The sequence below is a fragment of the Megalopta genalis genome, chromosome 10 (genome assembly GCF_051020955.1).
Source record: "Megalopta genalis isolate 19385.01 chromosome 10, iyMegGena1_principal, whole genome shotgun sequence".
NCBI classification, from domain to species: domain Eukaryota; kingdom Metazoa; phylum Arthropoda; class Insecta; order Hymenoptera; family Halictidae; genus Megalopta; species Megalopta genalis.
In genome coordinates, this window is record NC_135022.1 from 14758811 (window position 1) to 14784889 (window position 26079).

At 39.8% G+C, this 26079-nt stretch overlaps 1 protein-coding gene across 3 annotated transcripts in view; it reads left to right on the forward strand.

The window, feature by feature from the left end:
- The window catches only part of Appl (amyloid-beta-like protein), a 53483-nt gene that overhangs the window by 21236 nt on the left and 6168 nt on the right, over positions 1-26079 (forward strand). For 2 of the 3 annotated variants that reach the window (XM_033469984.2, XM_033469986.2), the window contains exons 2-9: positions 2813-2866; positions 6531-6662; positions 8872-8998; positions 12988-13078; positions 14276-14406; positions 25184-25403; positions 25492-25702; positions 25876-26058. In XM_033469984.2, coding sequence (XP_033325875.1) covers positions 2813-2866; positions 6531-6662; positions 8872-8998; positions 12988-13078; positions 14276-14406; positions 25184-25403; positions 25492-25702; positions 25876-26058 — 1149 coding nt within the window. The remainder of the gene's footprint in view (positions 1-2812; positions 2867-6530; positions 6663-8871; positions 8999-12987; positions 13079-14275; positions 14407-25183; positions 25404-25491; positions 25703-25875; positions 26059-26079) is intronic. The other variant, XM_033469985.2, reaches the window with a different exon arrangement.

Sequence of the window (26079 nt, forward strand, 5' to 3'; positions counted from 1 at the left end):
ATTTTATATTAGGTTTGTACTCCACTCCGCTGAACTAAAGGCTCGTGAATTATTTACCGAGAAACAACGCCGATCCTTCAGCTCCCGTAAGGTGGGCTAAAAAAATCGTACAGCAATCTTCGTGTGCTCATTTTGAAGGGTCAATACACCGATTGCAGGTCGTCGAACCTATTTTGTTCCAAAAACTTATTGGGCGAAGATTTATATTCCACGAAATTAAAAAGTCATGCTATGACCAGACAGCGAATTTTATGCATTTATGACAAAACTATGTAGATGGAACTCATTCAGACTGTATTATATAGTATTTAGAAATTATTAAATAGTATTCATAACTCATTCAAATTGTGCAAGGCAAGAATAAATATCTATTCGGTTCTTGTTGCTTGCAATCGATGCGCAAGATTTTGCATAAAGATCCGCAGTCTAATTATGACCAAAAAATATTCTCCATTTTCGAAATCCTGTAAGTCTGGCTCAACGGATTTAAAAATATTCTCCCTCCGCTCATTTTGAAAGACGAAGTCTTCACTTTGAAGATCTTGAACGTACTTTGCCCCAAAAATTAGTCGGAAATATTCCATTGAATTAAAAAGTCGTGAATCACGACTGAAAAATATTGTTGATTTTAGAACTTCCGTAACTCGGGCTAAAAAAAAAGTCTGAAAATATTCTACCTCCACGCATTTCAAAGGGTGAAGTGTCTACTTTAACGTCCTTCAATTTAGTTTCCCCAAGGACTCTGTTCTTATTATAAAATGGAGGGAGAAACCGGAGTTGCTTGCCCGTGGCACGGTTTTTATTTGAATTACGGTAAAATCGCGACGAAAACTCGCGAATCAACTTTTGAGATGTCATTGTGAAGGGGAAACTTCCCTCTGTAAAATCGTATCGAAAGGAACGCGTGGGGGAAATTTGGTTAAACTTTTAGAATTGTTTATCGATATTAGATTTTTATTCGGGCGGAGTTCACTGAATCTAGTGTGTCGTGTATAGACTGCGGATCTGTGTCGAAGATAAATATTTTCTACATCAATTCTAACAAACAAATGAAATTAAGATGCATTTCTTCATTTAATGGTTCGACAAAATTGGAAATAATGTCGTTAAATTCTTCTGATGTCTTCGCTGCTCTGTATTCCACTGATCCATCTTTGCCATAAGCGCATAAAACACTCGTTTATGTAGTCGAGAAAAATTGGGGAGAGATGATTCGTTTAAAAAGAAAATTTAGAGCGAAGTTCATGATTCATTCCGAAGATATTCCCATTTTTCTATTAGCAAAGCTTGTCCAGGAGAAATCTGTTAGATTCCTCCAACGACCACGCATCGTTCATCCAGAAATAAAGCCGTCTTTACGGTATCTTTTCCCGCAGAGACATATAAAGCGATTTTATGAAAGAAATTGTAGTTCATAATTTACGATGCATTAACGTTACAATTGCCAGAACCGGGCGGAACGATTAAATAAACCGAAAAGACAAATGTAATTTGCTACCGAGCTAAAACGAATTTATTAATAGCCTTTTAACTGGTAGCCGTTAAGTCCATAAACCCGCTGCCGTAGCCTCCGGTATCTGTTAATGCAAATTAGTTTGTTTAACCCTTACTCGCATTGGACCGCCGCGAAGCTTACGAGTCACTGCAAATAATTTCTGCTCCGATTACCGGCCTGCACATATTTTTATGCAAATTCACGTTCCTCTGAACATATTTCGGATGCCAAGAATCCCATGCACACTCTGAAAGTGTTACGGAAACATTGTTGAAAAGCTGCCGGGGTTTTTCGTCCACCATTTTTATCTGGACAACGGTGACCCAGTTTATCACGACCGGGGATGAAAATTTATTCTACGAAGACAGAATGTATATTATGATAAATATTCAAAGACAACTCAAATTAAAATGTAGCACGCTCATTGCATTCTTCGTTTATCACATAGATTAATAAAGAAGCTAATGTTTTATAACAGTTTCGTTTCTCGATTGTCTGCAGAAATATTCGCACGAAGTTTGCACATATTTACGAAAATTTTGACCTACGTCTTAAAATGAAATCTACATGTGCCAAATTGTTAAAAAGATAAGTGAAATAAATTATGAAGTTACTATTAATTAACTTGACTCTAAATTATCTTTACAATGAATTTGGTTCATTAAACATTAACGCTCCTTGTTTCTCGCAATAGGAAAACACGACTTTCGCCACTATGATTCTAACTCATTGAGACATTTTTCGAACTATACGTGGTCACTGTATAAATTGAAATGCGAAATTCTTTTTAACCAGACTGCAGATTTTTATGCGAAATAAAAATCGCACCGGTAAATTATTTCTCATAAACGTAGATAGAAAGTATGAAGACATAATCATAATTATTTGCACGATCCGTAGAATGATTTACGGAAACGTTAATAAAATCGCGTAGACGTTTTTGTACTTGACTTTTCGAGAACGCGAGAAACATGACTCTCAAGCGTCGTTTTATGAAGCCGACACTAGAAAATTAATTCACGGGGTTCGATTCAAGTGTTCGCTCGCATTTGACAGCGCTCCGCTAAGAATCCGCGTAATCTGTCTCGACGAGTCTCTCGACGGGTGCTTCCGGCGCGCAGAGTCAGCTTTACCGGATTTCCTCGAATGAAATTGACGGAAGGACGCGTGAAAATTTTCAAGGGAGGGTATGTATCAACGAGAGACGCTGCGCCGGCAAAAAAACTCGCCTCTCTCGTGTTGCGTCCGCGTTGCGTCGTCGCGGGGCGTACTGTTTCACGCGTGCTGAATTTCACCGTGGTGTTTTCTGCATTGCAGGCGGTGTCGGAGAGGCTCGAGTTGGCACCAGCCGGAGGAAGATCAGAGCCGCAGGTGAGTACCACTCGAGAGTGCACGTTTCCTTTTTCTTACGAATGTCATCGAGCCCCCGGACGTCGCACCGCGATCTTACATCTGGCTGTTCACCGTCCTCTGCGTAAAGATGAAACAGGAAAAAAATGTTCGTCGACAATGGGATCGCATAAGAATTTTAGTATCATATTTCACAGATCAATTTTATGTACCTTTTTTTCTCTAACTGCCAAATTTTATTGAAGTGTGACTGTCTCAACGTTTGCTACGAACGATTTGGTCGAAACTTGATCGTGTGGTTTCGCGATTCGAGAATACAAGTTGCGACCGAAATGAAATTGGACTCTATATAATTTCACGGCAATGAGATCAGATAGAGTTTAATGGCTTTGCAGGTCGATTCTGTATACCTTTGTCCACCGGTTCGACAAATTTGATCGAGCTGCTATTGGCTCAACGTTTGCAACGAGCAATTTCAGAAAGACACAAAAGGATCAGAAAAGGACATCGGACTGAATTTATTTTTCCGTATAGGTATTAATGGTCAATACTATATACTATTGCCTATCAGTCTGCCAAATTTCAACCAGCTGCAGATATCTTAACGTGTTTTATGAGCAATTCGGTAGGAGCTAGATCGTGCAGTTCTACGATCTGAGAATACTAGGTGCGATCATAAGAACATCGAACGGAATTTATTCTCCTGCATCGATATCACGCTTAGCAACTTTACAGGTCAATTCCATGTACTCTTGCCTATCAGTCTGCCAAATTTCAACCAGCTATAGATATCTTAACGTGTTTTATGAACAATTTAGTACGAGTTTGATGATACAGGCATCGAATTAAATGTATTCTTCTGCATCGGCATTACGTAAAACAAGTGGCTTTGCAGGCCAATGTTGCACACTTTTGTGTATCGGTTTGCTAAATTCCATTCAACTGAATCAAATTCCATTCTAACGTGTGTTGCGATCAATTTAGCAGAATCATGATCCTACTGCTCTGTTATGTGGCAACAGACATGAGAAAACAAAGGAGAAACGCGAGGTCTTTTGTCATACTTCAAATATTTGTCAGAGAAACATTCAAAATGCTGCGGTCTTCTATTCTTCGTATCTTCTCGTTCTTCCCGGAAGGGAAATAGTACTTCAAAGGTAGATACTGTAAAAACGTGACGCGGAAGAAGTCGTGTCGAATGACAGCAGACAAGTTGGGCAGACGAGTTGGGCAAAATTTTATTCAGATGAAGAGGTAAAGATTGACGAATAAAATTAGTTATTCGTTACTGTCGCATTAATTTGCAATCGGACTGAATATATCATAAAATTACATAAAAACAAGCACAGTCAACAATAATTCGCATTATTATTCGAATAATTTTACAATCTCTGTTCGAGTAAAGAATTACTCGAATAAGTAGATAGAATAATTTATGGCGAATAATGAATAATCATTATTCGAAAAAAATATTCGACTAAAAATTTTTCCATCGGATAATTACCGTAGATAAACATTTATTCGCAACAATTCGAATAATGTCCAACGCTGCTGCAGACGCTTGTTCGATAAATTTTTCCATTCGTCGGACATTTATGAATAATTTTGAAAGAATTGCGTGAAAGAAGACTGCACACAGATTGATGGAGTTTGAGCAGATTCTATCTTAAAAATTGCTCTCTACACCTAAGATGTTCAGCCGGAGTCCAACTTCTTTCGATCACAGCTTGTAGACGACGAAGACGCGTCTCAAATCATTTCCGTTCGTGGCTCCAACCTCGCATCGATTCGCCAGCTAATTTTCTTCTCTCCACTCGTCTCTCTCTCTCCCTCTCTCTCTCTCTGTCTTTCTTTCTCTCTCTGTATGGCCGAACGAGAGAGACCAGTAACGAGCCTCCGGCTCGACTCGGATCGGGCCCGACCTCGATTTTATCGCGGCTTTTGTGGAACGTTGACGCGATGTTTCTTAATACATCGGTAATGGTTCAATGGAGTCGATTTATGCATAAAACATGCGGCCGATTCAATGGCGAAATGATGATAGAGCCGAGTAAACAGTGCGGTGGATACAGGGAAATTATTTGAACGAGAGAGAGCCCCTCGAGCGGACGTAATTGGTTTTTCAAGGATGAAAGTGGAGCAGGAAATGATGTTCGAGTGATATTGAAACGTATGTAATTAAATTGGACGAATTATGGCCATTTTAAGTTAGCAGGGAAGAAAGTGAAACAGACAATTATATGCAGCATCGCGAATGAATATGCATGCAAAGTCGCGGTCTCGTTTCTTGCAACATTCGTTCATGTATTCTCACGGTATTCGTATCGACTTATGAAACGATCGATCATCTTTTCCTACTTCCGTTTTGCCAATTGATTATACATTACGTCCACCGAAAGCAACATTGGAAATATTGGCAATTTGTGGGTTGTTTGTTTTCTTGGAGAATGAAACTATCTTTAATCGCAATGTTCGGATAATAATCCATTAACTCTTTGGTCTCTGTTAAGACTGCCAGTAATTGTCGAACTTTTAAGATTCGAAATTTTTGTTTCATTAAATATTTCGTAAAATTCAGCCGCGACGAAATATTTTCTTAATTTAGATTTCCTTTAGTGTTTCTTGTTGAACAAAATAGCCACGTTTCCTGAAGATGTAACACGATATTAATATAAATTCTTATTTTTCGTAAATTCTTTCTCTTCTTATATCCTTTTTCATCTAATTCTTAGGACGCATCTCCGTAACAAATAAAACTCGCCCGCGGTTAGGTCAAGGTTAATAGATACGTTGATTAGCACTACTACGTTTTTAATCATTTTTCTACTAGAACGAAACAATTTTTGTTTCTAGTTTTCTTGTTTACTTTTACTCTTGGATTCTGATAACAGAGTGTTTCGTATCCGAAGATATGAATAACATTCATATCTAGTAGATTATTAAAGCGAGGGATCAATGGATAGAATATATAGTTTATTTCGAGCATCACTATTTCACAAATTAACATGTTCGAGTTTCCAATAGTTGAACCATAAACTAGAATCACGAAGACTGTACCATAAATTCATGAAATACCTGGTTCAGCCGCCATCCGAATTCGGAATTCACTGTTAAATCCACCGTGAAACGTAAATTCCCAAGAAACATGGACTAGTAGCCAGTAAATAACGTGTCAAAAGTGTTATTTAGTTTTAGAGTCTATACAAAAGCGTTTCTGCCGACTCCGCTCGAATCATCGTTCATCCAAGAGCCGGCTGTCCCATCTAAGACTCAGCCTGGGCATTTAGGGGTGGTTGAACCGTCTGGAGAACCGTTCCACCCCTATATCCTCGTCCGCAGACAAGAATCCCGAAGATTTTCGCGTGCCAGGTGCCGGGAACGTTCCCGGACGAGCATTTCTCCCTCGTGCTGGCAAAGATAACCGGGGGAATTTTTGTATTCAGACCGTGCAGCCCGGTTTGAAAAGGTCGTTCGCGCGCGCGTTCGCTAAGTTTTCTCCGCGTTTTAAGATTTATCGCATGTCGGAGAGAGAGAGAGAGAGAGAGAGAGAGAGAGAGAGAGAGGCGAAGTGTCCGCGTCGCGACGCGGTGCGGCGTCTCCCGTTTATTTCGCGGGGGAGATCAGCCTGTGTGACAGCGAAAGGGGTGACTGTCTACTTCTTTTTATGCGAAAACACTTTGCGAAGGTTGCGACATTATGCGAGGCCGGCGACGTGTATCTGGCGCAGCACATGGGCGAGCAGGGCCGCTGGGTCTCGTCCGCCGACACCAAGAGCTGCATGACGGACAAACTCGACATCCTCGAATACTGCAAGAAGGTGAGCATAATGTACCTCGTCCTTGGAGAAGACCGTCCGTCGTACCTCCCACGATCACGTCGCGTCGTTCGTTTCCAATGGGCACGGCCACGCAACCGGTCCGTAAAAAGTCCTTAATCGAACACGAACCCGCGTTCTCCTTCTGCACGCATTGCACGCCATTTTGTCGCCGATACTCGTTGCGATTGTTCGGCTTCGATACTCGAGGATTAATCCATCGGCTAAATAGGATTATCACGCGTGTACGATAGATTATGATAAATTCTCGTGTACTGTTCACGAAGAGTTTGAAATATAGTCTCAAATTCTCTATTGAGAATTCTTCTCTTCAACGATACTTTGCACAAAAACAGGCAAATTTATTTTATAGTTATTTATGAAAACTGCGAATGGTAGAATACATTAAGGAAATATATGTGGAAAATATAAAAACTATATGCAAATTGTTTTATTAATTGCACTATTTACTACTTACTACTGCCACTGCCACTGCTCTGCCGTCCTTAGTTGAAATGTCTTGTCTACTAGTTTGCTATTTTTCAGGATATTTAAAAAAATTTGGAACATCGCGGGCCTTTCAGCTTTCAAGCAAAGCTGGAATATTCTAAATAGAGCGTTAATGCAAAACCTATCACCGCCGGTCAAATGACCGGTTTCACATTTCTTATTTCATAATTATTTAAGTCATAGAGCTGCTTCCATTAAAAATTGTTGAATTGTTTATTCCTTTATTCGGGTACACGTTGTTACAAAAATTGTGAAAAATTCGAATAGATTCTATCTTGTGATTTTTATGAGGCAATTTTTGTTAGTCGCTTTTAGACCTCGATAGGTTTATAGTGTTAAAAATGATTTTATTAATTGGATAATTTAACTAAAGAAGGCACTACTCTACTTGTCACTATTTTTCAATATTTGCAGTACAATATGTTACGATTATTTTTTTTATATTCTGGACCGTCAATTGATCGAAATTAACGCTGCGAGTACACCTCCGCAGTCTCTTGAATCCCCCGGCGAAATTCTATGTGCATGTATTCGATTTTTATTTTCTTCTTTTACGCACGTCGTACGTAATCGTTCGTTGCAATTGCAGCCGCCTGCGGATTTTTGTGTAGGAAGCGTTTTCTATCGGTCGATTTGCAATTGAAATTTTCCTGTCGATGATTTCAAACCTTTAGAGAATTTGAGAATATTGATTGGTTTTTTCGGAGGAGATAATGCATTTTTATGAAGAGTTTGTGTATCGTTTGTTTTAGCAGATGCAAATTTTTATGAAATTGTAAGAACTGATTGAAAATTTTACAGGACTTAAATGTTCATTTTTTTCTGCGTTGATGCATTAATGACCGCAAAATTTAATGACTTTGTAAGAATTAGTTTAGAATCGTTGGTACAAATTAGACTCAGATGTTCACGTTTCTGTGTTGATGCATTAAGAAGCCGTAAAAGCTCGGCAAATATTAGTAGTTCATTAGTGGCTCTACATTTTATAGCGGCACAGGCGTGTATGAAAGAACGAACTACACGCAAATGCATAAATGTCTGTAATTCAATAGTTATCATTAGTTCTTCGAATGTATTCAACTAGTAGTATCAGCCGTAGTAGTGGTAAATGAATTAATGATGGCAGAGAGCACCATAAATTAGCTTAAAAGGCAATAATGCAATTTTCAGTGCACGGGTCATTCAGGGAACTGCGAATTTTATTGGCATGAGAGCTGATTCTATTACGGCAATTATTCAAATGAAATCAATTATGCATAAACTTATATTCCGCGAGCATAAATAAGAACACCGTATCGAAATCTCGAACAAGAAGGTATCTTTTCCTTTCGTTATTCCTTTCGCTTGTCGAAGCAATTTAATTACTTCCGACGATGTGAAGCAAAAAGGAATTAGCGAGTACTTCAATTAGAACCTCGCAGAAGCTAGAACATTCATAAAATATGTGTAGCTCGTTATCTTGATGAAAGTAAACTGGATATATAAGCATTTTATCAAAGATATCGCTACGATAATTGAGCTATGTGCGTTTGAGATGCAATAAATGAATGCTTTCGATAGAGAGTTTTTTTTTTTTAAAGAAGCGTGCCCCGTTATCTGTCGTAAAATTCAATGAACTTGCCGATTTCATTGCATCTTTATCTTGTTAAATATTTTTTCCATAAAGTGACACAGTTGCTATAATTCGTGGCGACGTTTTCAGGCTTATCCTAAGAGAGACATCACCAACATTGTCGAGTCATCGCACTACGTAAGGGTCAGCGGTTGGTGCAAGCCTGCAAGAACCAAATGCAAATTGTCACGTTGGGTCAAGCCCTACAGATGTCTCGGTACGTACAGACGACGAAATTATTCTAAGCTATTCCTTCATACCGCAGACTTTGTTCGGCGTTAAAAATTTGTGGCTCCGAACCACAGTGAATTTATTAAACCGCACATTTCCATGAATCGCGGATACTTTATAACGTGTAGCTCAAAATTGCATATTTCAGACGTTCTATTCCACAATTGCAGAAGCAAAGTACATTCTTGACCTAAATTATTCCTGCATACTGGAGAATTTGTTGAACGATCTTAACTTCGAGCCGCAATAAATCTGTCGAGACACACATTTCCATATATTGTAACAATTCATATATGTATCTGAAAATGGGACATTTCCCTGCAGATTTGACTCGACATCGAAAATTGGTAAATATTGGTAAAACGTATAAAATATTTCGAATCGAAACTGATTTCAGAATATGAAGATAAAAAATGTTAAACATCGTATATAACTTTTCAATATTTTTCGGCACCTCGACGTCCTATTTCAGAATCAAATTATTTCTCCAAACAGCAGATATCGTCGTTCAGCATTAAAAATCTCTTTAAACCGCTACGAACGAATTGAATTTTAAATCTCTCTGGAAACTGCACATTTCGGACTTCGCACCTCGCGATTACGAAAGTATTTCCTCGAGAAATCCTTCAGCGGACTAATCAATGAAATTACACGGGAAAGTAAAACCGGCGCGGAGTCTTGAAAACGAAAGCTTGTAATTTTGCGCGCAGAGAAGTCGCGGACCGGTTATTTCGCCGTTCGGATCATACGACTCTCAATTCCGAGGAACGCAAACTGAAATTCGCGCCTGTATTGAATGAACGTTAAACGTATCAACTTTTTTACCGTCGGCCATTCACCGTTCTAATTAAGAGTATATTTGAACCGTTTGCGCGCAACACAGGCTACGATCGTGCACTTTAACGAGGGTAAACCGTTCTATACATCCATCGAATGGCTGTTTAACAGCATCATTGACGCCATTCGATAATCAGTCGTTGCCGTATCGCGGCCGAGGTCTTCATTTATTTCACTTTTAAAGACCGCGAGATCACTAATTACCTTTTTCACGGCGCGCTCTCTTTAATATTCTGCTGCACCTTTCCGCAGCAGTTTCTTTCGCGCTGGCGCAGAAAATATTCTACATTTTGCTCGTTTTGCTTCTTCTTGTCTGTTTGTCCGTGGAACAATTTGTTCGTTGGAAAAATCGAAATTTAACCCTTACCCTTTATTTTGCGAACTTAATTTGTTCCTCGGTGTTTAATCGATAAAATGACAGACAAAAAATCCCTCCTTTAACAGCACAAATCTAAAATGAGAATGAATAACTTTAAAATTATTTTATTAGCGTCGCTTGTAACTAATCGAACCAAGTGTAGGCAATATGTATTGTTTATTTGCTTATAAATGAATTATGAATGAATTATAAATGAATTATAAAAGTTGTTTGTAGTGTTTCTGTTCGTTTAAAAATGTGTTATATAACAATTGTAAGAATTAGGAGTCGGATAGATATGTTTCTCTTGTTTTATTAAGTTTAATGGTCCAGAACATATTCTTTAATGTACTCCTTCTAGACACATACCTTAACAAAGCCTTAAAAATTTAAATCAAATGACAAATCACACATAGTCGAATAACAATATTTATATTCTGAATCGCAGTAGTCCAACTGTGAAATTTACCCTAGTAATTCCTGCCATAAATTTCCAGAACAGCGGTCCACTAACGACCATTAGGGAATAATCAAACAGAAGAGCAAAATTGTGTTGAACAAGGGAGATTTGTTACACAAATATTTAATGAGGCGGATGCGGTAATATATTTTCCCTGAAAAAAGATCGAACATCGAGATGCAGAAATCTCCATCAATTCTGGAAATATTCAATGGAAACGGGCCTTTTATTCCCCGCGGGCGCAGCCGTATAAAAATTCAGATAAAATCTGGAACATTGCAATTAGCGAAGCACACGCTAAGTAATTTCTCCGTATTTTTTCCCCTGGTGAAAATTCAGGCTGTGACAAATTAAAATCACCGAAAAATGCAGGGAAATACGGATTTCGTGGTGCAGCTTTTTAAAATACTGCGTTTACCGGCAACGATATTTCAACATAACACTTACCCATAAACAGTTTTTCAAATATCGCGTGCTGCGAGACGAACGGCACGTCCGAAAAAAGAATGCGCGATAATCCGGATTTCTTTTTTTAACTGCTACATCGAATGAAGGCACAGGGCTGACATTGGTTGTAATACGTTTTTATAGATGTGTTATTGTTTAACGACGTTTCTCGCTCCTTCGCCGCGCTTAATTTTTTAGGGGCTATTTTAGCCTCTCGTGAATTTTTTATTAAATTTTATACAGGTATACATTCAGTATTATAATGTCCTCTATATATACTGTGTTTACTCATCTTTTCGCTCTGTTTAGCAATTCTTTTAATACACTTTTAATGAACCGTTTCTAGGTTTTATCTTCCCGAAATAAAAACGCGAAGATCGCGGCGAATTTTTCATAAATATTTCTCGATAAGAAAAGTATAATAAAGTCAACAGAAAAATATAATTTTACTACCAATGAAGGCTGACAGTATCTAGAATGAATTGTAGAAATTTCAATCGAACATGCATTATAGTCTTTGAGACTTTATTTACGTCAAGTTATACGATCTTTAAATCGATTTCAATCATGGACAAAACCAAACCAAAAAACAATTAATTAAAGCTGTTGGAAAAATTGCTATATATAATGAAAATACAGCTAAATCAATTTCGAGAAAGAGATTATAACTTCGCGAAATATTCATGAAAATCGCTGAAAAGGAAACGTTTTCTACCGGCAGGAAAATATGTTTAGCATTTGCCAACGTGTCTGTGGAACGTTCGATGAAAATTGGAAATTATTAGACGATGCTGGAAAGTCGGTGGAAAGACCCTCCCCATAATCCGATCGTGACCGCCACCTTAGAATCTTTTACGAGTTTACGTTCAATCCCAGCAGAGTGACTCTGATTTGCAGTTTCTGCCGTATTGATTCTTCGGGTTGTCGAGTGCCGCGTATAGCGGCAGAGAGCTCGTATTAAGGGGTTGAGTAGAGACACACGTATCTACAGGGTGTCCCTGAAATTTGTAGAACCCCGCGAATCGATAAAACTTTGTGCTCACCTTTCGATTACCTAATTGGTTGCAACCGGTCGCATCGCTTCGGCAAAAGCACCCTCGAACGCGCGACCATCAAGATACTTCTCCACTTTGAAACATTTTTACGATCTATTGGGTGTTCACGAAATTTACAAAAAAATTATCACCATCTAGAATATCCGATAACCTAATTAGCTTCTTCTTAACTTCGTCTTTTTTCTTTGTTTACGTACTTCTAATTGCACGCCGTAGGTACTTGGAAACACACGTTTGCATTGTATAATAAAGGACGTCAACCCGTTGAATAAACTACTTGCATAAATTCAATGAAACGGCCAGCCCTGCATCCAAAGAGATCCCTCGACTTTGAAATGTTTTGTCGACTCGCAGAACGTTCGTAAATAATTCTACCAAGCTTAGCGACACTGTTGAAGCCAACCGACTGAAGATACCATAAATTAAAAAAAAAAGAATTATTCACTACAAGACACTTTATTAAACATTCGTATAATAAAAAAAAAAGTGACGAATATTTCAACTCCCATCCCGTTTCGAATAAAAATTATACAGTTTCAGAAAAAAAATCGGCGTCCAAAAATATAATTTCTACAGCTCTCGTAGAATTAAAAAATGAACGAAGCATTTTCGCGTGCTGCTCGTCGAAACGCTAGGAGAAATCATTTCAAAAGCGTGCCGCTAACGAAAGGAAATTATAAATCCTTTTCCCGCGAATACGCCAAACAAAACTCCGCGCTGGGAACGAAGCCGATTTGCGTTTCGCGGATTCTGCCGATGCAGGCGTACGCTTCCGCGGAAAGTTCGACTCGTTTCTGTTCACGGCTATTTCATTTCAGAGGGCCCGTTCCAAAGCGACGCGTTGCTCGTTCCGGAAGGGTGCCTCTTCGACCACCTCCACAATCAGACGAAATGCTGGGAATCTCATAGGTAAGGAACAGAATTTCAACGAACACCGAAGGCAACGAGCCAACTATCGATTCCCGTGCAACCGTGCGCCACACCTGCCAGAAGTATGGGATCGTGTTTTATAGTTAATGAAAACGGAGAACGATGCTCTGCGCCGAGACTTAACACCTTAACTGCCGGATCTATTCGCTACGGGAATTGCCGCATTGTCTCCGATACCATACCTACGCCCTTTTCAGCCCAATATGTACATCTACGAACTTCCGAAATCAAATATTCTCCATTACGAAGTCCATCTGAAAATATGAAATCGTGATATTTAGACGTTCTTCATAATTCAATTTATATAGAGTCTTCATAGTTTAATTGAAATAGAGACTTCATAGCTTAATTTAAATAGAGTCTTCATAGTTTAATTTAAATAGAGTCTTAAAAGTTCGATTGAAATAAAACGTTCATGCTGAGAATATTTCTTGCAAAAATATTCTCACAGAAAGCTTGAACGTTATTTAGATTAGCATCGTGCAAGAATAATTCTCTTACCTTCCATTTTACAAATATTTTATCTAATCAATTTTACTTTTCCACATTACTCTTGTTACATAGAATACTTGTGTTTGGATCAATCTGTCTATTTAACATCACTTCACAAACACTTCATAAGCAGCAGAATTTGTTCGAAGCATTATTTGCAAGCCAGATTGATTATTTGCAAATTGATTCGCGTTGGTAATTGAATGGTAAAGTGAATATTTCGGTAAAGTGAATATTTAAAACCATGAATCTCCAACGGTTTTATTTTTAAGTGTCGTACGGTTGTGAAATATTAAGCACAGCACGTCTCGGAAACGTTATAAGAACGTCTAACGACAAGCGAAGCGAGTAAAAATACCCCACGAATATTCCGCGAACTGGTTTCGTCTTTTCCGAGCGGACCTGAAATTATTATATGCACGTTCCAAGTATCGGCACAACAGTTCCCGGGATCGTGGCGTTTGAAAACTTCGTATCGATTGACCGGGGCTTAATCGACTTTCTTGGATTGTTTCTCGCGACCCGGCGAAATTAGTTCGCCTGTAAGAGGATTCGGTCGAGGCTCTGCGTTGCCTCTCGACCGGCATCTTCGACAAGAATTTCCCCTAAACCGTTCTCTTTACGGATCGTCCAGCCTCTGTGATATTCTCTGATAAAGAACGCCGGCTGAATTCTTCTTTGCAGATGGAACGCGACCGCCGCGGACACATGCAGGGAGAGAAACATGAACCTGAGGAGCTTCGCGATGCTTCTGCCCTGCGGCATATCATTGTTCTCTGGTGTCGAGTTCGTGTGCTGCCCGAAACACCTGAAAGGTACGTAACGTACGTACATTCTGTCATATCATCATTCAATCGTTCAACCATTCATTCGTCATCGAACGGCGTGCGAGTGTGGACGTGCGGTGTGACGCTCATTGTTATTCGAACGACGAACTCGCCCGGGTCTATTCGGTCCCTGAAAGATGAATATTAATGTCTCTCTGTGGGTGAACCAACCCTGCATCGATCTCGATGATTTTTAAGTCCTGCTGTACGATCGGTCAAATTCAAGCGCGCTATGCGCTCTGTAGACGCGGAAGCAAATTGTATCTTCGGTGGCAGAGCAGAACAGAATATGTTAGAGCAAGGGGACATGTTTGAAGTACAATGTATAAGATCAGGTGTTCGATATCGAACATATGCTACCTTAGTTTTGTTCCAGTATACTTACAATATATCATATTTGATTTAGAAACACCTTTTTTCAAACGATGATTTATACTGTGTTACTTATACACTTTTTATTAAATAATTAATAATTAATTAACACGTTCCGTGCCACGTGTACCATCGCTTGCATGTTTACTTAGTGAACTGAACAAATTGTTTACAAGAAATTTAGAACCGAAGAATCAATTTCCATCGCAAGAATGGGCGTTGATAAGTTTTTGTTACATTGTTATGTGTACGAGAATTAATAATTGCACGTAATACATCAAGTTTTAGTAAAATATCAAAGTGTGAAGATTCGAGTAAAAAAAGCTCGGCACGGAACGTGTTAATTACGATTATACACTTTTTACTTCGCACACTTTTTTCAAACGATGATTTATATTGTGTTACTTATACACTTTTTATTAAATAATTAATAATTAATCAATTACGATTACACACTTTTTACTTTGCACACTTTTTTATACACACGATTATATACTTTCACTATACACTTTTTATTAAATAATTAATAATTAATTAATCACGATTACGAATATTCAAAACGCAGGCGATAAAATTTCGTCTTAAAAGAGCAATTGATCTTTACATACACAAATAGCAACCGGCTCTTTAATCATTTTCGAGAGTTAAAAAATGTGAAGGCATTTTGAAACGTGTGTGAAGATACTAAGTAACATTCTTATTTCATTCGATCCTTTTCACCGATGAAAGGAACTCACCGTGCACTCGGCTCGAACGAAACGAATAATCGTGAAAGCAAGGTGCAACCGATGTCTTTCCACAGTCGTTCGAATGACTCTGAGAGCCGCCGTACGTCGGAGCGAATCAATTCAACACAGAAGCGAGTTCAATCAGTCGCAAGAGTGCCGATGCAGCGGGACAAGCTCGATTTCTTCCGGGCGCATGAGTCGGCACTTTTCTAATTATCAGCCAGGCTCGAGGAGGGGGGAAACTTCGGTTTCCTAATATTTACTGCTCTAATGATTCTTGCCGCAAGTAGCTGGGAAGCGTTATGGACCGACCGACAAGAATCGTTGGGCCAAAGTCTCTGTGTGTGTGTGTGTGTGCAGACTCTAAAGACAGATATCTACATGGGGTGTAGTAGTGGTGCTAATGTCATTGGGGCTAACTTCGGGTTCAAACTTTGCGCCAGGTTGCCGGGGATGTTGACTTAGTTTGGAAAGTTCCTCTCGCGTGATTGCTTGGTCAACATTTGACGTTTTATCTTTTTCCCGGGGACGTAATAAGACCATCAGAGACAACAGCCAACTTTGGATAACCGAAGCAGGAGTCCTTAAACTTGGAGAATTAATTATGTTGCGGGAAGACGGGAGGACAGCCATCAAAAATGATCTTCCTCGGCGATGGGAGTCGAGAAATTGTCGGGGGATACGTTTCTGTGTGCTCAGTAACAACCAACAATGGATAAACGAAATGAATAATCGCAGTAAAATGTCTGCAACCTTTGGGATTAATTGTAATTAACGAAATCATTTCGAAACGTCTTCCGAACATGATTCTTTTTTACTTCTCTTGGCAAAAACGTTCCTATGTCAATCAATAATAAATAATTAAAACGTATAATTTGAAGTCTAATATCTCTGCAATTTTGCGAATATGATAATGGTTGACGAACAAATTTCAAAACGTCTGCTAAATATGATCTTTTTTATTTCTCTTAGTAAAAATACGAGCGAAAATGATTTATAGTCAGGTTCTAGTATGTTAACCTTCAACCAGCAATGAATAATGTTACAAATTTAGAAGCGTTTTGCAAATATACTTTTTCTTATTTCTTTTAGTAAAAGGATGCACAAAAATCGTCACTAAACAAGTTGTCAACTGACAATGAATAATGAAACAAATAGTCGCAGCGTAACGTTTAGAATCTTGCAAAATAAATTAGGATTGACAAAATAATTTAAGAACATTTTTCCAATATAATTTATCATTAGACACGTTTCAAAATGCTAATTACCAGTCAACATCGAATAGTTGAAGGAAGCAACTGCAGTCTATATATAACGTCTGCAAACTTGAGAACTCAATTATAGTTGGAAAAAAATTCGGGGAAAGTCCTCGAAAGATGATTTCTCTTATTTCTCTTGGTGAAGAGACTTGAAAAAAAAAAGATTATCCGCGAACACGTTCCAGCTGGGATCCTTCTTCCAACCCATTTCAAAATTCGTATTACGAACACTCATCCGAGAATTATCAAGTTGATGCAAATGAAGCGCCGTTTTTCCGCCGTTTGGAACTCATTAAAACTTCCAGCTTCCGCTAAGCCGATAAAAAATTATTCTTCAAGCGGATGCTAAAAAGCGAAGCAGAGAGGATTCTAATTATACGTGGCTCTCGAATGCTATTCAAACCCGATTGAAATAAAGAAATTTCATCTAGGACCGTCTGGGAGAACCGTCGAGTTAACCCTTCGTTAGCATCGTTTATGTTCTCCGGTACACTAACGCGTTTAGTACATTTTCATCTAGCACAATCGATACAGATGATTTGCTTGAAATATTGTCCTTGCTTTCCGTACATAATTTTCAGTACGATATTGAAGTTAAGTAATCAAAACTACCATAAATCTTCTCGAAAATTCAGCTCACGATTTTAAAGATTATCGTAACAATCGGATCCATTATTTCTATTTTCTTTGTTTCTTATTATACACTTTGCTACTATTAACCCTTTGCACCCGAAGCTATTTCAGCTCCGTGACGCAGGCATTTTCACCGACCAAATATTTTCATTCTATGTCACTATTTCGTTCACACGAAATCAAGTGCATTTACTTATACCACATTCAAGTTTCTAGCTATTTAATAAATACAGGTAGATTTAGGAATGTAAACATTGTTGTGATTGTATATGATAGTATGACAATTTTTAACGGCACCTCATACACACCACTAGATCCCAAAGAGTTTATTTTTGTCTACAGGAATAATAGCATAAAGGTCTAAATGAATGAAACACAGTTCGTTCGTTCGATACGTAAAAATCAGAAACGCGCGAGGCAACTTCTCTCATTTGTGCCGTATATGGAACAATTGCATTATAGCGCAACACGGTCGCGGATTATTTCCTAGAACAGGAAACTGTTGAATCCTCGCGCAAGGAATGTACAAGGATTAATAAAACGCGTGTCCGGCTTTAGGCGAGTTTCCGGTGGCAATTTCCATATCTGCCGTCGAGAGTGGACTCGCTTTTTAAATCTAGGGGAAAAAGCAACACGGAACAAAGCGAGACCGAGAGGTCCAATCTAACGAGCGTTCAGAAAACTAGAGTACGCGATTAAAAGATCCATAGAGCCGAGCGCTTCTATCGCGGCCGGATATATCCGGCGGCGGCGGCATAAATATATGCGTGTACGTGCGTTACAAAACGGTCTTTGTCATTTCGCGGCGTGTGGTGGTGTTCATTTTAATCGGCTCCTTTCAGCGCGATTCGAGTATACTTTCTCCGCGCGGGTACATCGAGTCGTTCAATACCATTGATTCGTTTCAACGGTGCTCCTCATTGTTTCATAAATCATTCGACGTGTACCGTTTTAATGGAGTCAGAAAACGGGGTGGAGAGATCGGCCATTTCATACGGTGACTCTGATGTGTTCGCTATTAAAACCGGGGATTATCGAGGACTCTGTCCGTGGACGTACACGGCGGTGGTTGTGTATCAGGGCGGAAACAGCCCTGGTCGAAATTATTCTTTGCTTATTAATTGCATATTCGTCGGAGGGTCCTGAAATGCTATGTGTGCCCCATCCTATTATACGGCATGGGCATTAAAAACCACAATGCTGAACAAACTGGAAGCATTTGAAATGTGGCGCTACCGCAGGATCCTGAAGATATCGTGGGTCTCGCACACTTCTAACGAGGACGTTCTTAGGACGATGAATATACAGACCGGCTACTCCTAAATATAATAAAAAGGAGGAAGACAGAATACTTCGGTCACATAGTTAGAGGACCTAAATACCATCTACTTCGCCTTATGATACAAGGAAAAGTGGAAGGAAAAAGATGGATAGGCCGAAAGAAACTTTCATGGCTGCGCAACATCAGGCAGTGGTGTGACTGCACAGTAGGGGTGCTGTTTCGCGTAGCGGCCGATATGAAAATCCTACATACAAATACTTCGAGGTCAAAGATTAAGTTAGCCATCTGGATCTATAGAATTTTATGTGAAACTGGTCTTAATTGTCCGTTCTCGCGTATGTTCTTCAAGAATCTCATAGTATTTTGTTAGTGTAAGATACCTAATCAGGTCCGAGGTTCTTCCGAAGATTCGAAGTATATAGAGAGATTTGCATCTTAGTGATACGTGGAATATAAAATCTGTCCATAGGGTGATAGATGTTGCAATACAGTATCATTATGTGACGTCCCTTCATAAAGCCTACCGACGTGTCACGACCATTCTTTATGCTCCTCGACATGTATAAAGCAATGCTCCTAATAACATCTGGTAGATTACGAAAACGAGGACGAGCGTCCGCGTGTGACGCTCGCACGCGAATGGAGATTATCCACGAGACAATTCGCAATGAAAGCAACACGCCAATGTGCCATATGGGAGGAAAACACATAATCGTCTTCGGAAGTATCTCGTACACGTTGTTTTCGTTTCGTTGTCATACATGTTATTGAGAATAAAAAAGAAAACGCGTAAATATGATGATGACCAACGTCTGAATACAGACACGGCACCTAAAGAAGAAGAAGAAGATTAAGAGGAGAAGCTGATTTATCGACTTCCAAATGTCGATCTCGTTTGCTTTAATCGAGCTCGCGCCGATCGCGAACTTCCACATAGAATTCGGCACGGTTAGGCAGCAGAGACGTGTCGAAGTGGGTGTTATCCGAACCTTCGAGATATCTACTGTACGATTCTCTTTATTATCGGAACGCGTTGCACAGACAACAACAACATGACGATTTATCTGCGCAGGCAACGCGGTAGATTAAATATTTGCAATTTTAATTGTTAATAATTCCAGCAGCTTTTTGAGTAAAGTCGAACATTTGAACTGTATCGTATGGCGAGCACGGGTCGGATGACAGCTATGTACGTGTGAAATACAATAACCCAATTTTGATGTCGAGTACACAGGACAATCGTTAATGAAGCAGTCTCATGTCGCGTCCTACTTTGCTAGCTAGCCGAACTGTACTTTTAAACAAACGAAACTGGAAATATTTGAATGATACGACGAAATTGTAACAAGACCGTACACAAAGTATCAGATGAATCGCCGGAGAGATCTTGCATATTCGTTCTTAATTATTTCCCTAAGAGAACGAGAGAGACCATTTTAGTTTCCTTTATGTCTTCGATTACTTTCGTTCTTAAATTTTTGATACGAAAGCATCTGTTCCGATTCAGAAGAAACGAACAACACAATCTGATTTTACGGTACAGACAAATAAATCAATGTGCAAATAAAGAAAAACTTGGCGTCGGCTAGACGTAATAGGGAAATGTAATAGAATTAACTAAAGAAAAGCGATTCGATGTTACGATACAGATGAACAAATAAATGCACAAATAAAGAGAGTCTGACAAATAATACTAGAACGTTCGCAACGCAGAACGAAGAATCGTTAAAGGAGGCACAGGGAACGTAGCAACCTGGTTGCCAAGGGTAAGAGTAGAAGGAATTAACCCCTTTAACTTCTCGATTGGTTCGGAAAGGGAATTTCTAATCGTTTCTCGGTCGTGATTTTTTTTTTCCCATACAGTGTAGCGAACGGTCGAGTAGGGTGCATTAAGAAACTGGGTATATTCCTACCCCTTGGTCCCCGGCAACCGTCGCTCACCCCCGTCGCTGCTTCCGTCTTGCTCGCTCGTGCAATCAATAACGTTCGTCGACGTTCCCGACGACTGCGCAACGTAACGCTATGACTTTGCTCGTTCCTGCGCATCTTTTTCTTTCCAATGGACGCCGACGCCGAGCGTAGCTGAACGGGCTGGCTGGCTACGCGTTGCTAATAAACCCCCGACCCTAATACACCCCGTGTCCGATGATCGCTGGCGAGAGAGACGGTGTGATAGCGAGGCACAGAGGGACATAGAAAGAGAAAAACGGATGGTAGAGAAAGAGAAAAAGAGATGTATGGACAGAGAGAGAGAGAGAGAAAGAGAAAAAGACATATATGGACAGAGAGAGAGAAAGAGAGAGATGTAGAGAGAAAGAGAGAGATGTAGAGAAAGAGAGAGAGAGAGATGTAGAAAGAGAGAGAGAAAGAGAGAGATGTAGAGAGAGAGAAAGAGAGAGATGTAGAAAGAGAGAAAGAGAGAGATGTAGAAAGAGAGAGAGAGAAAGAGAGAGATGTAGAAAGAGAGAGAGAGAAAGAGAGAGATGTAGAAAGAGAGAGAGAGAGAAAGAGAGAGAGAGAAAGAGAGAGATGTAGAAAGAGAGAGAGAGAAAGAGAGAGATGTAGAAAGAGAGAGAGAGAGAAAGAGAGAGATGTAGAAAGAGAGAGAGAGAGAAAGAGAGAGATGTAGAAAGAGAGGAAGTTACAGAGAGACGTAGATAGACACAGAGACACAAAGAGACATAGAGAGATAGAATGGCACAGACGCCAGACAGTTTGCGATACAGTGCCCGATGCTGTTTCCACGTAGTTTAGAATCAATAGGAATCGCCGGTGAATCACCGAGCATGCTAGAACCCACCCTCGCTTAGACGAGAGACCCGGTGCACCCCTTGTTCGTCCGCTCGTTCGTTCATTCGGCCAGCCCTCCACGATGCGCTAGTACGTCTGCGGTTGTATGCGAAAACCGCGGACACAGTGGCCAGCACATAAATAGGGGAGTTTTCGTTCCACCGAATTCTGTCTGGTCCGTTTCCGCAGGCTGCGTTCGGAAATGTAGAGGTTGATACGCCGCAACCCCCCTGCGTCAGGCCCGGAAAAAATGGACCCGAGATCCGAATTGGTGTTCGTAGGAAATTGGGAATTAGCAGAAAGTACGGGGGTAGGTCTGGGCTAGCCTTGAAAGTTAGAAAAATGAAGGTGAACGTTTGAATGTACGCAAGCTAACTATACATAACTGGTGTACTAATTCATGGTTTATCAATTTAAACGTTAGCACAGAAGGTAGCGTTAGGTTCGTGTTAAGTTTGAGAGTTCGAGAAGTTTAAATATTTAATCTAGAAAAACAGGAATGAATATTTGGACACACGCAACCCCTATACAACACTTGTAATTTAAGAAGTGGCCATGTTGTGCGAATTCCGAATTACACCGAATTAAAAATTAATACAGAAAGTGGAGTTGTTCGCTTTTCCTGGAGAACATTCGTTCTGTTCGTTTAGTTATCGCTTTCGAAGTGTGCTGTGATTTGTTCTCCAACTCGTTCCGCGGATTACTAACAATCGCGATTTCAAATTTCGCGCGAGAAAACGTTGAATAAGCTCTGTCGGCGTTGTTTTTTAACATTTCAGCCGATTAAATTGAAAGCTGCATTGTGTTCTCTGTACGGCGGTCCTCGTAATCATCTGAATGACTTCAAACGATTGGAGGGTAGATTGTTGCACCTGCAAAATAAACCCAACCGAGCTTGTAGACTGGCCTTTTAAGTTTTAGTATTTTTGCTTGGCTTTATTAGACAGTGGATGTTGTGCATTCATAACAAAACTGAATAGAAGAAAGAGATTTAAGAATATCGATGCATTAATCTCAACTTATTACGATCGTCGTAGGATGTGAAATGGTGACAATTTTCATTTCGCATAAAAATCCATAGACTAGTTATTATTAACGTTTTCTCCGCTCTTACTAGAAAGGGTACAGTATTATTCAGCATATTTCTCCACTGTAAATCTTATTTATATTAACCTATTCATTATCTATCTTATAATTCTGTAAAATACATGGCCGTTAATGACCACATAACTAATGCAACCACGTTAAAATAAACTGTAAATAAATAAATAAGTTATCGGTAACTGATGAGTTCGATTACAATCATTATACAATAAAAAGTATGTCAACTGTCTAAAAAAAAATGTCATATGTGTTGTCAATAATATGGAAGAGTTTGAGTATTTTGGTCAACTGAAATTGAGCAAAGTTGTTATTGTGACTGATGGTTCAAAGTATCAATTATGGAATCTTTGGTGTATCTCTATTTCGTCCGAAGAGAGCAATCCTCTTCTTTTCGCCGCGGTGGCACACCTACTTTCCAGACCTCGTCTAAGACAGGAACTTTCAGCGGAAACTTTTTGAAAGCACGATTTATGTTGTATTTCCTCGTAGCCGCAGCGACTGATGTGTATATAGCAGTAGTTCCAACCGGAATAGTCAGAGTCCAAAGAGACCGAAGATGTTCCAGTGTACATTCGCGGATGTAAGGCAGATCGCCGTAAGTCATAAGTTTTCCGTTCCAAGAGATTGCGGTTTCATGCTCGAAACATCAATAACGCAGCATAGATTCCGGCGCATCCCTCGCATTCGTGTTTCGAGGACGTGAAACATGTTCTATACATTTTCGTTCCTAGAGGAACACGAACGCTGCATCAGGACCGAAGTCAATTCCATTTACTATTATTATTATTGCAATCAAACACGAATTCAATTTACCGAAACTCCGTTCAAAAGTGAGTTTAATTACATTTGCTATTATTAGTGTAACGAGCAAACCTAAATTCTGCTTCGCAGGCCTCCGTTCAATACTTAGCTCAATTAAGATAACTAATTGTTATTATTATTACAAGCAACTCTTGCATAATGCAACAGTTCCGTTCAACAGAACTGGGACATTCGGGGGATCTTAGAAATGAGGGAAGAAAATAGGGTCGCTGTAAAGTGGAAATTTATCAACGTTTAACCAAAAATCTATACAACCTATTGTCTTAATAGTTTGTCAAACGATAACAGAACTCTTCCTCAAGATGTAGTTTTTTCAAATTGATTCGTTCAGTAGTTTCCTTTTAATACTAAACCTGTCGAATACCAAAGGTTACTTTTAGTATTACTTTTAAAAAAATGATACGATTGAATTTGTTTAGACTTTGCATAATTTTTATTTTACGTTCTTGCATACAGTCTCTTATTCGGTCGGATTTCATGAAGCTATTTTTATACTTTCAAATGATTACAAAATCAAATGTACGAAATGCTCGAACTTTAGCAGTCAATAAATTCGAAAGTAGTATGAATCATAATTCAGAATTTTCCAGGCACATTCCGAAACAGTGAAACTGCATGACGCTGCCAGAAAAGATCGATTCGTTTCACCAGGAGAAAGAAAGCTCTCCGTTGACAACGGCAGGACGCGCGGAGAGCGTCGCGATCGAAGATCAGATTTCAGGATTAGTTTTCGGCAGCTCGTGCGTGGGAGTAGGGCCTGCCGATAGATTGCAATAGGCATACTAATATTCCCCGACGGAAAAACTGCCAACGCAACCGCCACATGACCCAGATAAAAGGATAGCACAGCGGGAGGATACGTCGGGGCGAAGCTTTTGTCTGCCTTTGCAGAACTCGAGAAGTCAGCTCATCAGCGTGTCTATTCTCGGAGAATGGAACATCTCGAGAACCTAGTTAGTCAAGACGGCTGCCCTCTTCAGCATAACAGAGACAAATTAGAGTTTTTCACGGTGGGAAAAGGAACGTGTTACGCGGAGCAAGGGCTCGAAAAGGGCGAATTTCGGAACACGCAAACCGTGCTACACCGTCGACAATGTTGCCGGACCCGTCGGTCCTCTTTCTATAGGGGGTGGAATCACATTTTCTCGGTACGATTCAGAGAGCCACGAGCTAAATGGATATGTAGATTCCACCCGCTGGGTTTTTAATAAGTCCAGAATGGAGTTCGCTTTGCCACAGACTTGGAACCGAGGGTGGTTTCTCGGTCAAAAGCAAATGGACATCAGCGAATTATGGTTCTGAAATGCTTCACGCGTCCCTCTACAAGGCTAACTGCGTTACAACTACTTCCTTGGGAAGGAAAAAGCTTTCTGGAAACTATGTTTCTACGAGCATTTGACAAATCTAACTGTTGTTCGATGCTACGACGCTTTGTCTGTGAAATGGAGAAAGATATTTTATCGGAAAACTTTTTAATTATTTCGTTGCTCACTTTTCATGGATCGTATTTGAACTCGTATTTTGAACTGAAAGAGTTGGATGTGACTGAATTTTATATTTAGTTTCTGATTAAACATTTCACTGGTATAGTTTCAGCTCAGTTTTTATTATCAAAGTACCTAATTCTACAAACTAGATAAATTTTAATTGCAAATGTTAAGAATCAGAGAATTACCGGGTAATTAACAATAAAACTGAGTATGCGTGAAAGAGAGCCTGCATTATGATCAACAAGTAGAGTCCCCAGGAAATCATTATTTCTATTGTATGTGCAGAAAATGTAAAGCCGAAGAAACCCATCGACTTACCGATTCCAAAGGGTGTGGATGATGATCTCGACGAGGACGAGGATGATCTCGATGACGAGGATGACCTCGACGCTGATACGGACGACGACGATGACTCTGAGGCAGATCCTGAGGATGTGCTCAGCGACCAACCTGACGACGACGAAAGTGACGAGGAGTATCTGGACGATTACGACACCACGACCAGGTAAACTAATCGAAAATAGTGCATTTACAACTTGGAAATTGCTTTCGAGTTCGATTGTGAGATTAACTGGTGATTCTGTTTGTTGCAGTCGATTATCAACGACAGTTTCGACGACAGAGAAACCGAAACAAGATGTGACTGCTATGCCATTGCCGGTCAGCACCAGCACGCAACAATCCTCGCAGTCTCAGAGCACACCTGATCCGTACCTAACACACTTTGATCCGCGCTCTGAACATCAAAGTTACAAGCAAGCACAAATGAGACTGGAAGAGGTGCACAAAGAAAAAGTGACAAAAGTAAGTGGGTGTTACAGCGTTGCTCTTATCTGCATAGAATAAAGTAACGCTTCGTTTATTGAAGAGAAGTCACATTAATGTAATCACAGTATTTCTAGCAAGTCGAATTTCGAGAGACAGTTATTATCACGCGGAACACCAGTGTCGAAATCTTTGTGCTACAACGGTTTTAGGTGATGAAGGATTGGAGTGATCTCGAGGAGAAATATCAGGACATTCGCGAACACGATCCGGTTGCTGCTGACGCTTTCAAACGATGGATGACTGCACGGTTCCAGGAAACTGTCGCGGCTCTGGAAGAAAGCGGTGCTGTGGAGAAGCATCAGTTGAGCGCTATGCACCAGCAGAGAGTGCAAGTGCGTGAGCTCGTCGATTAA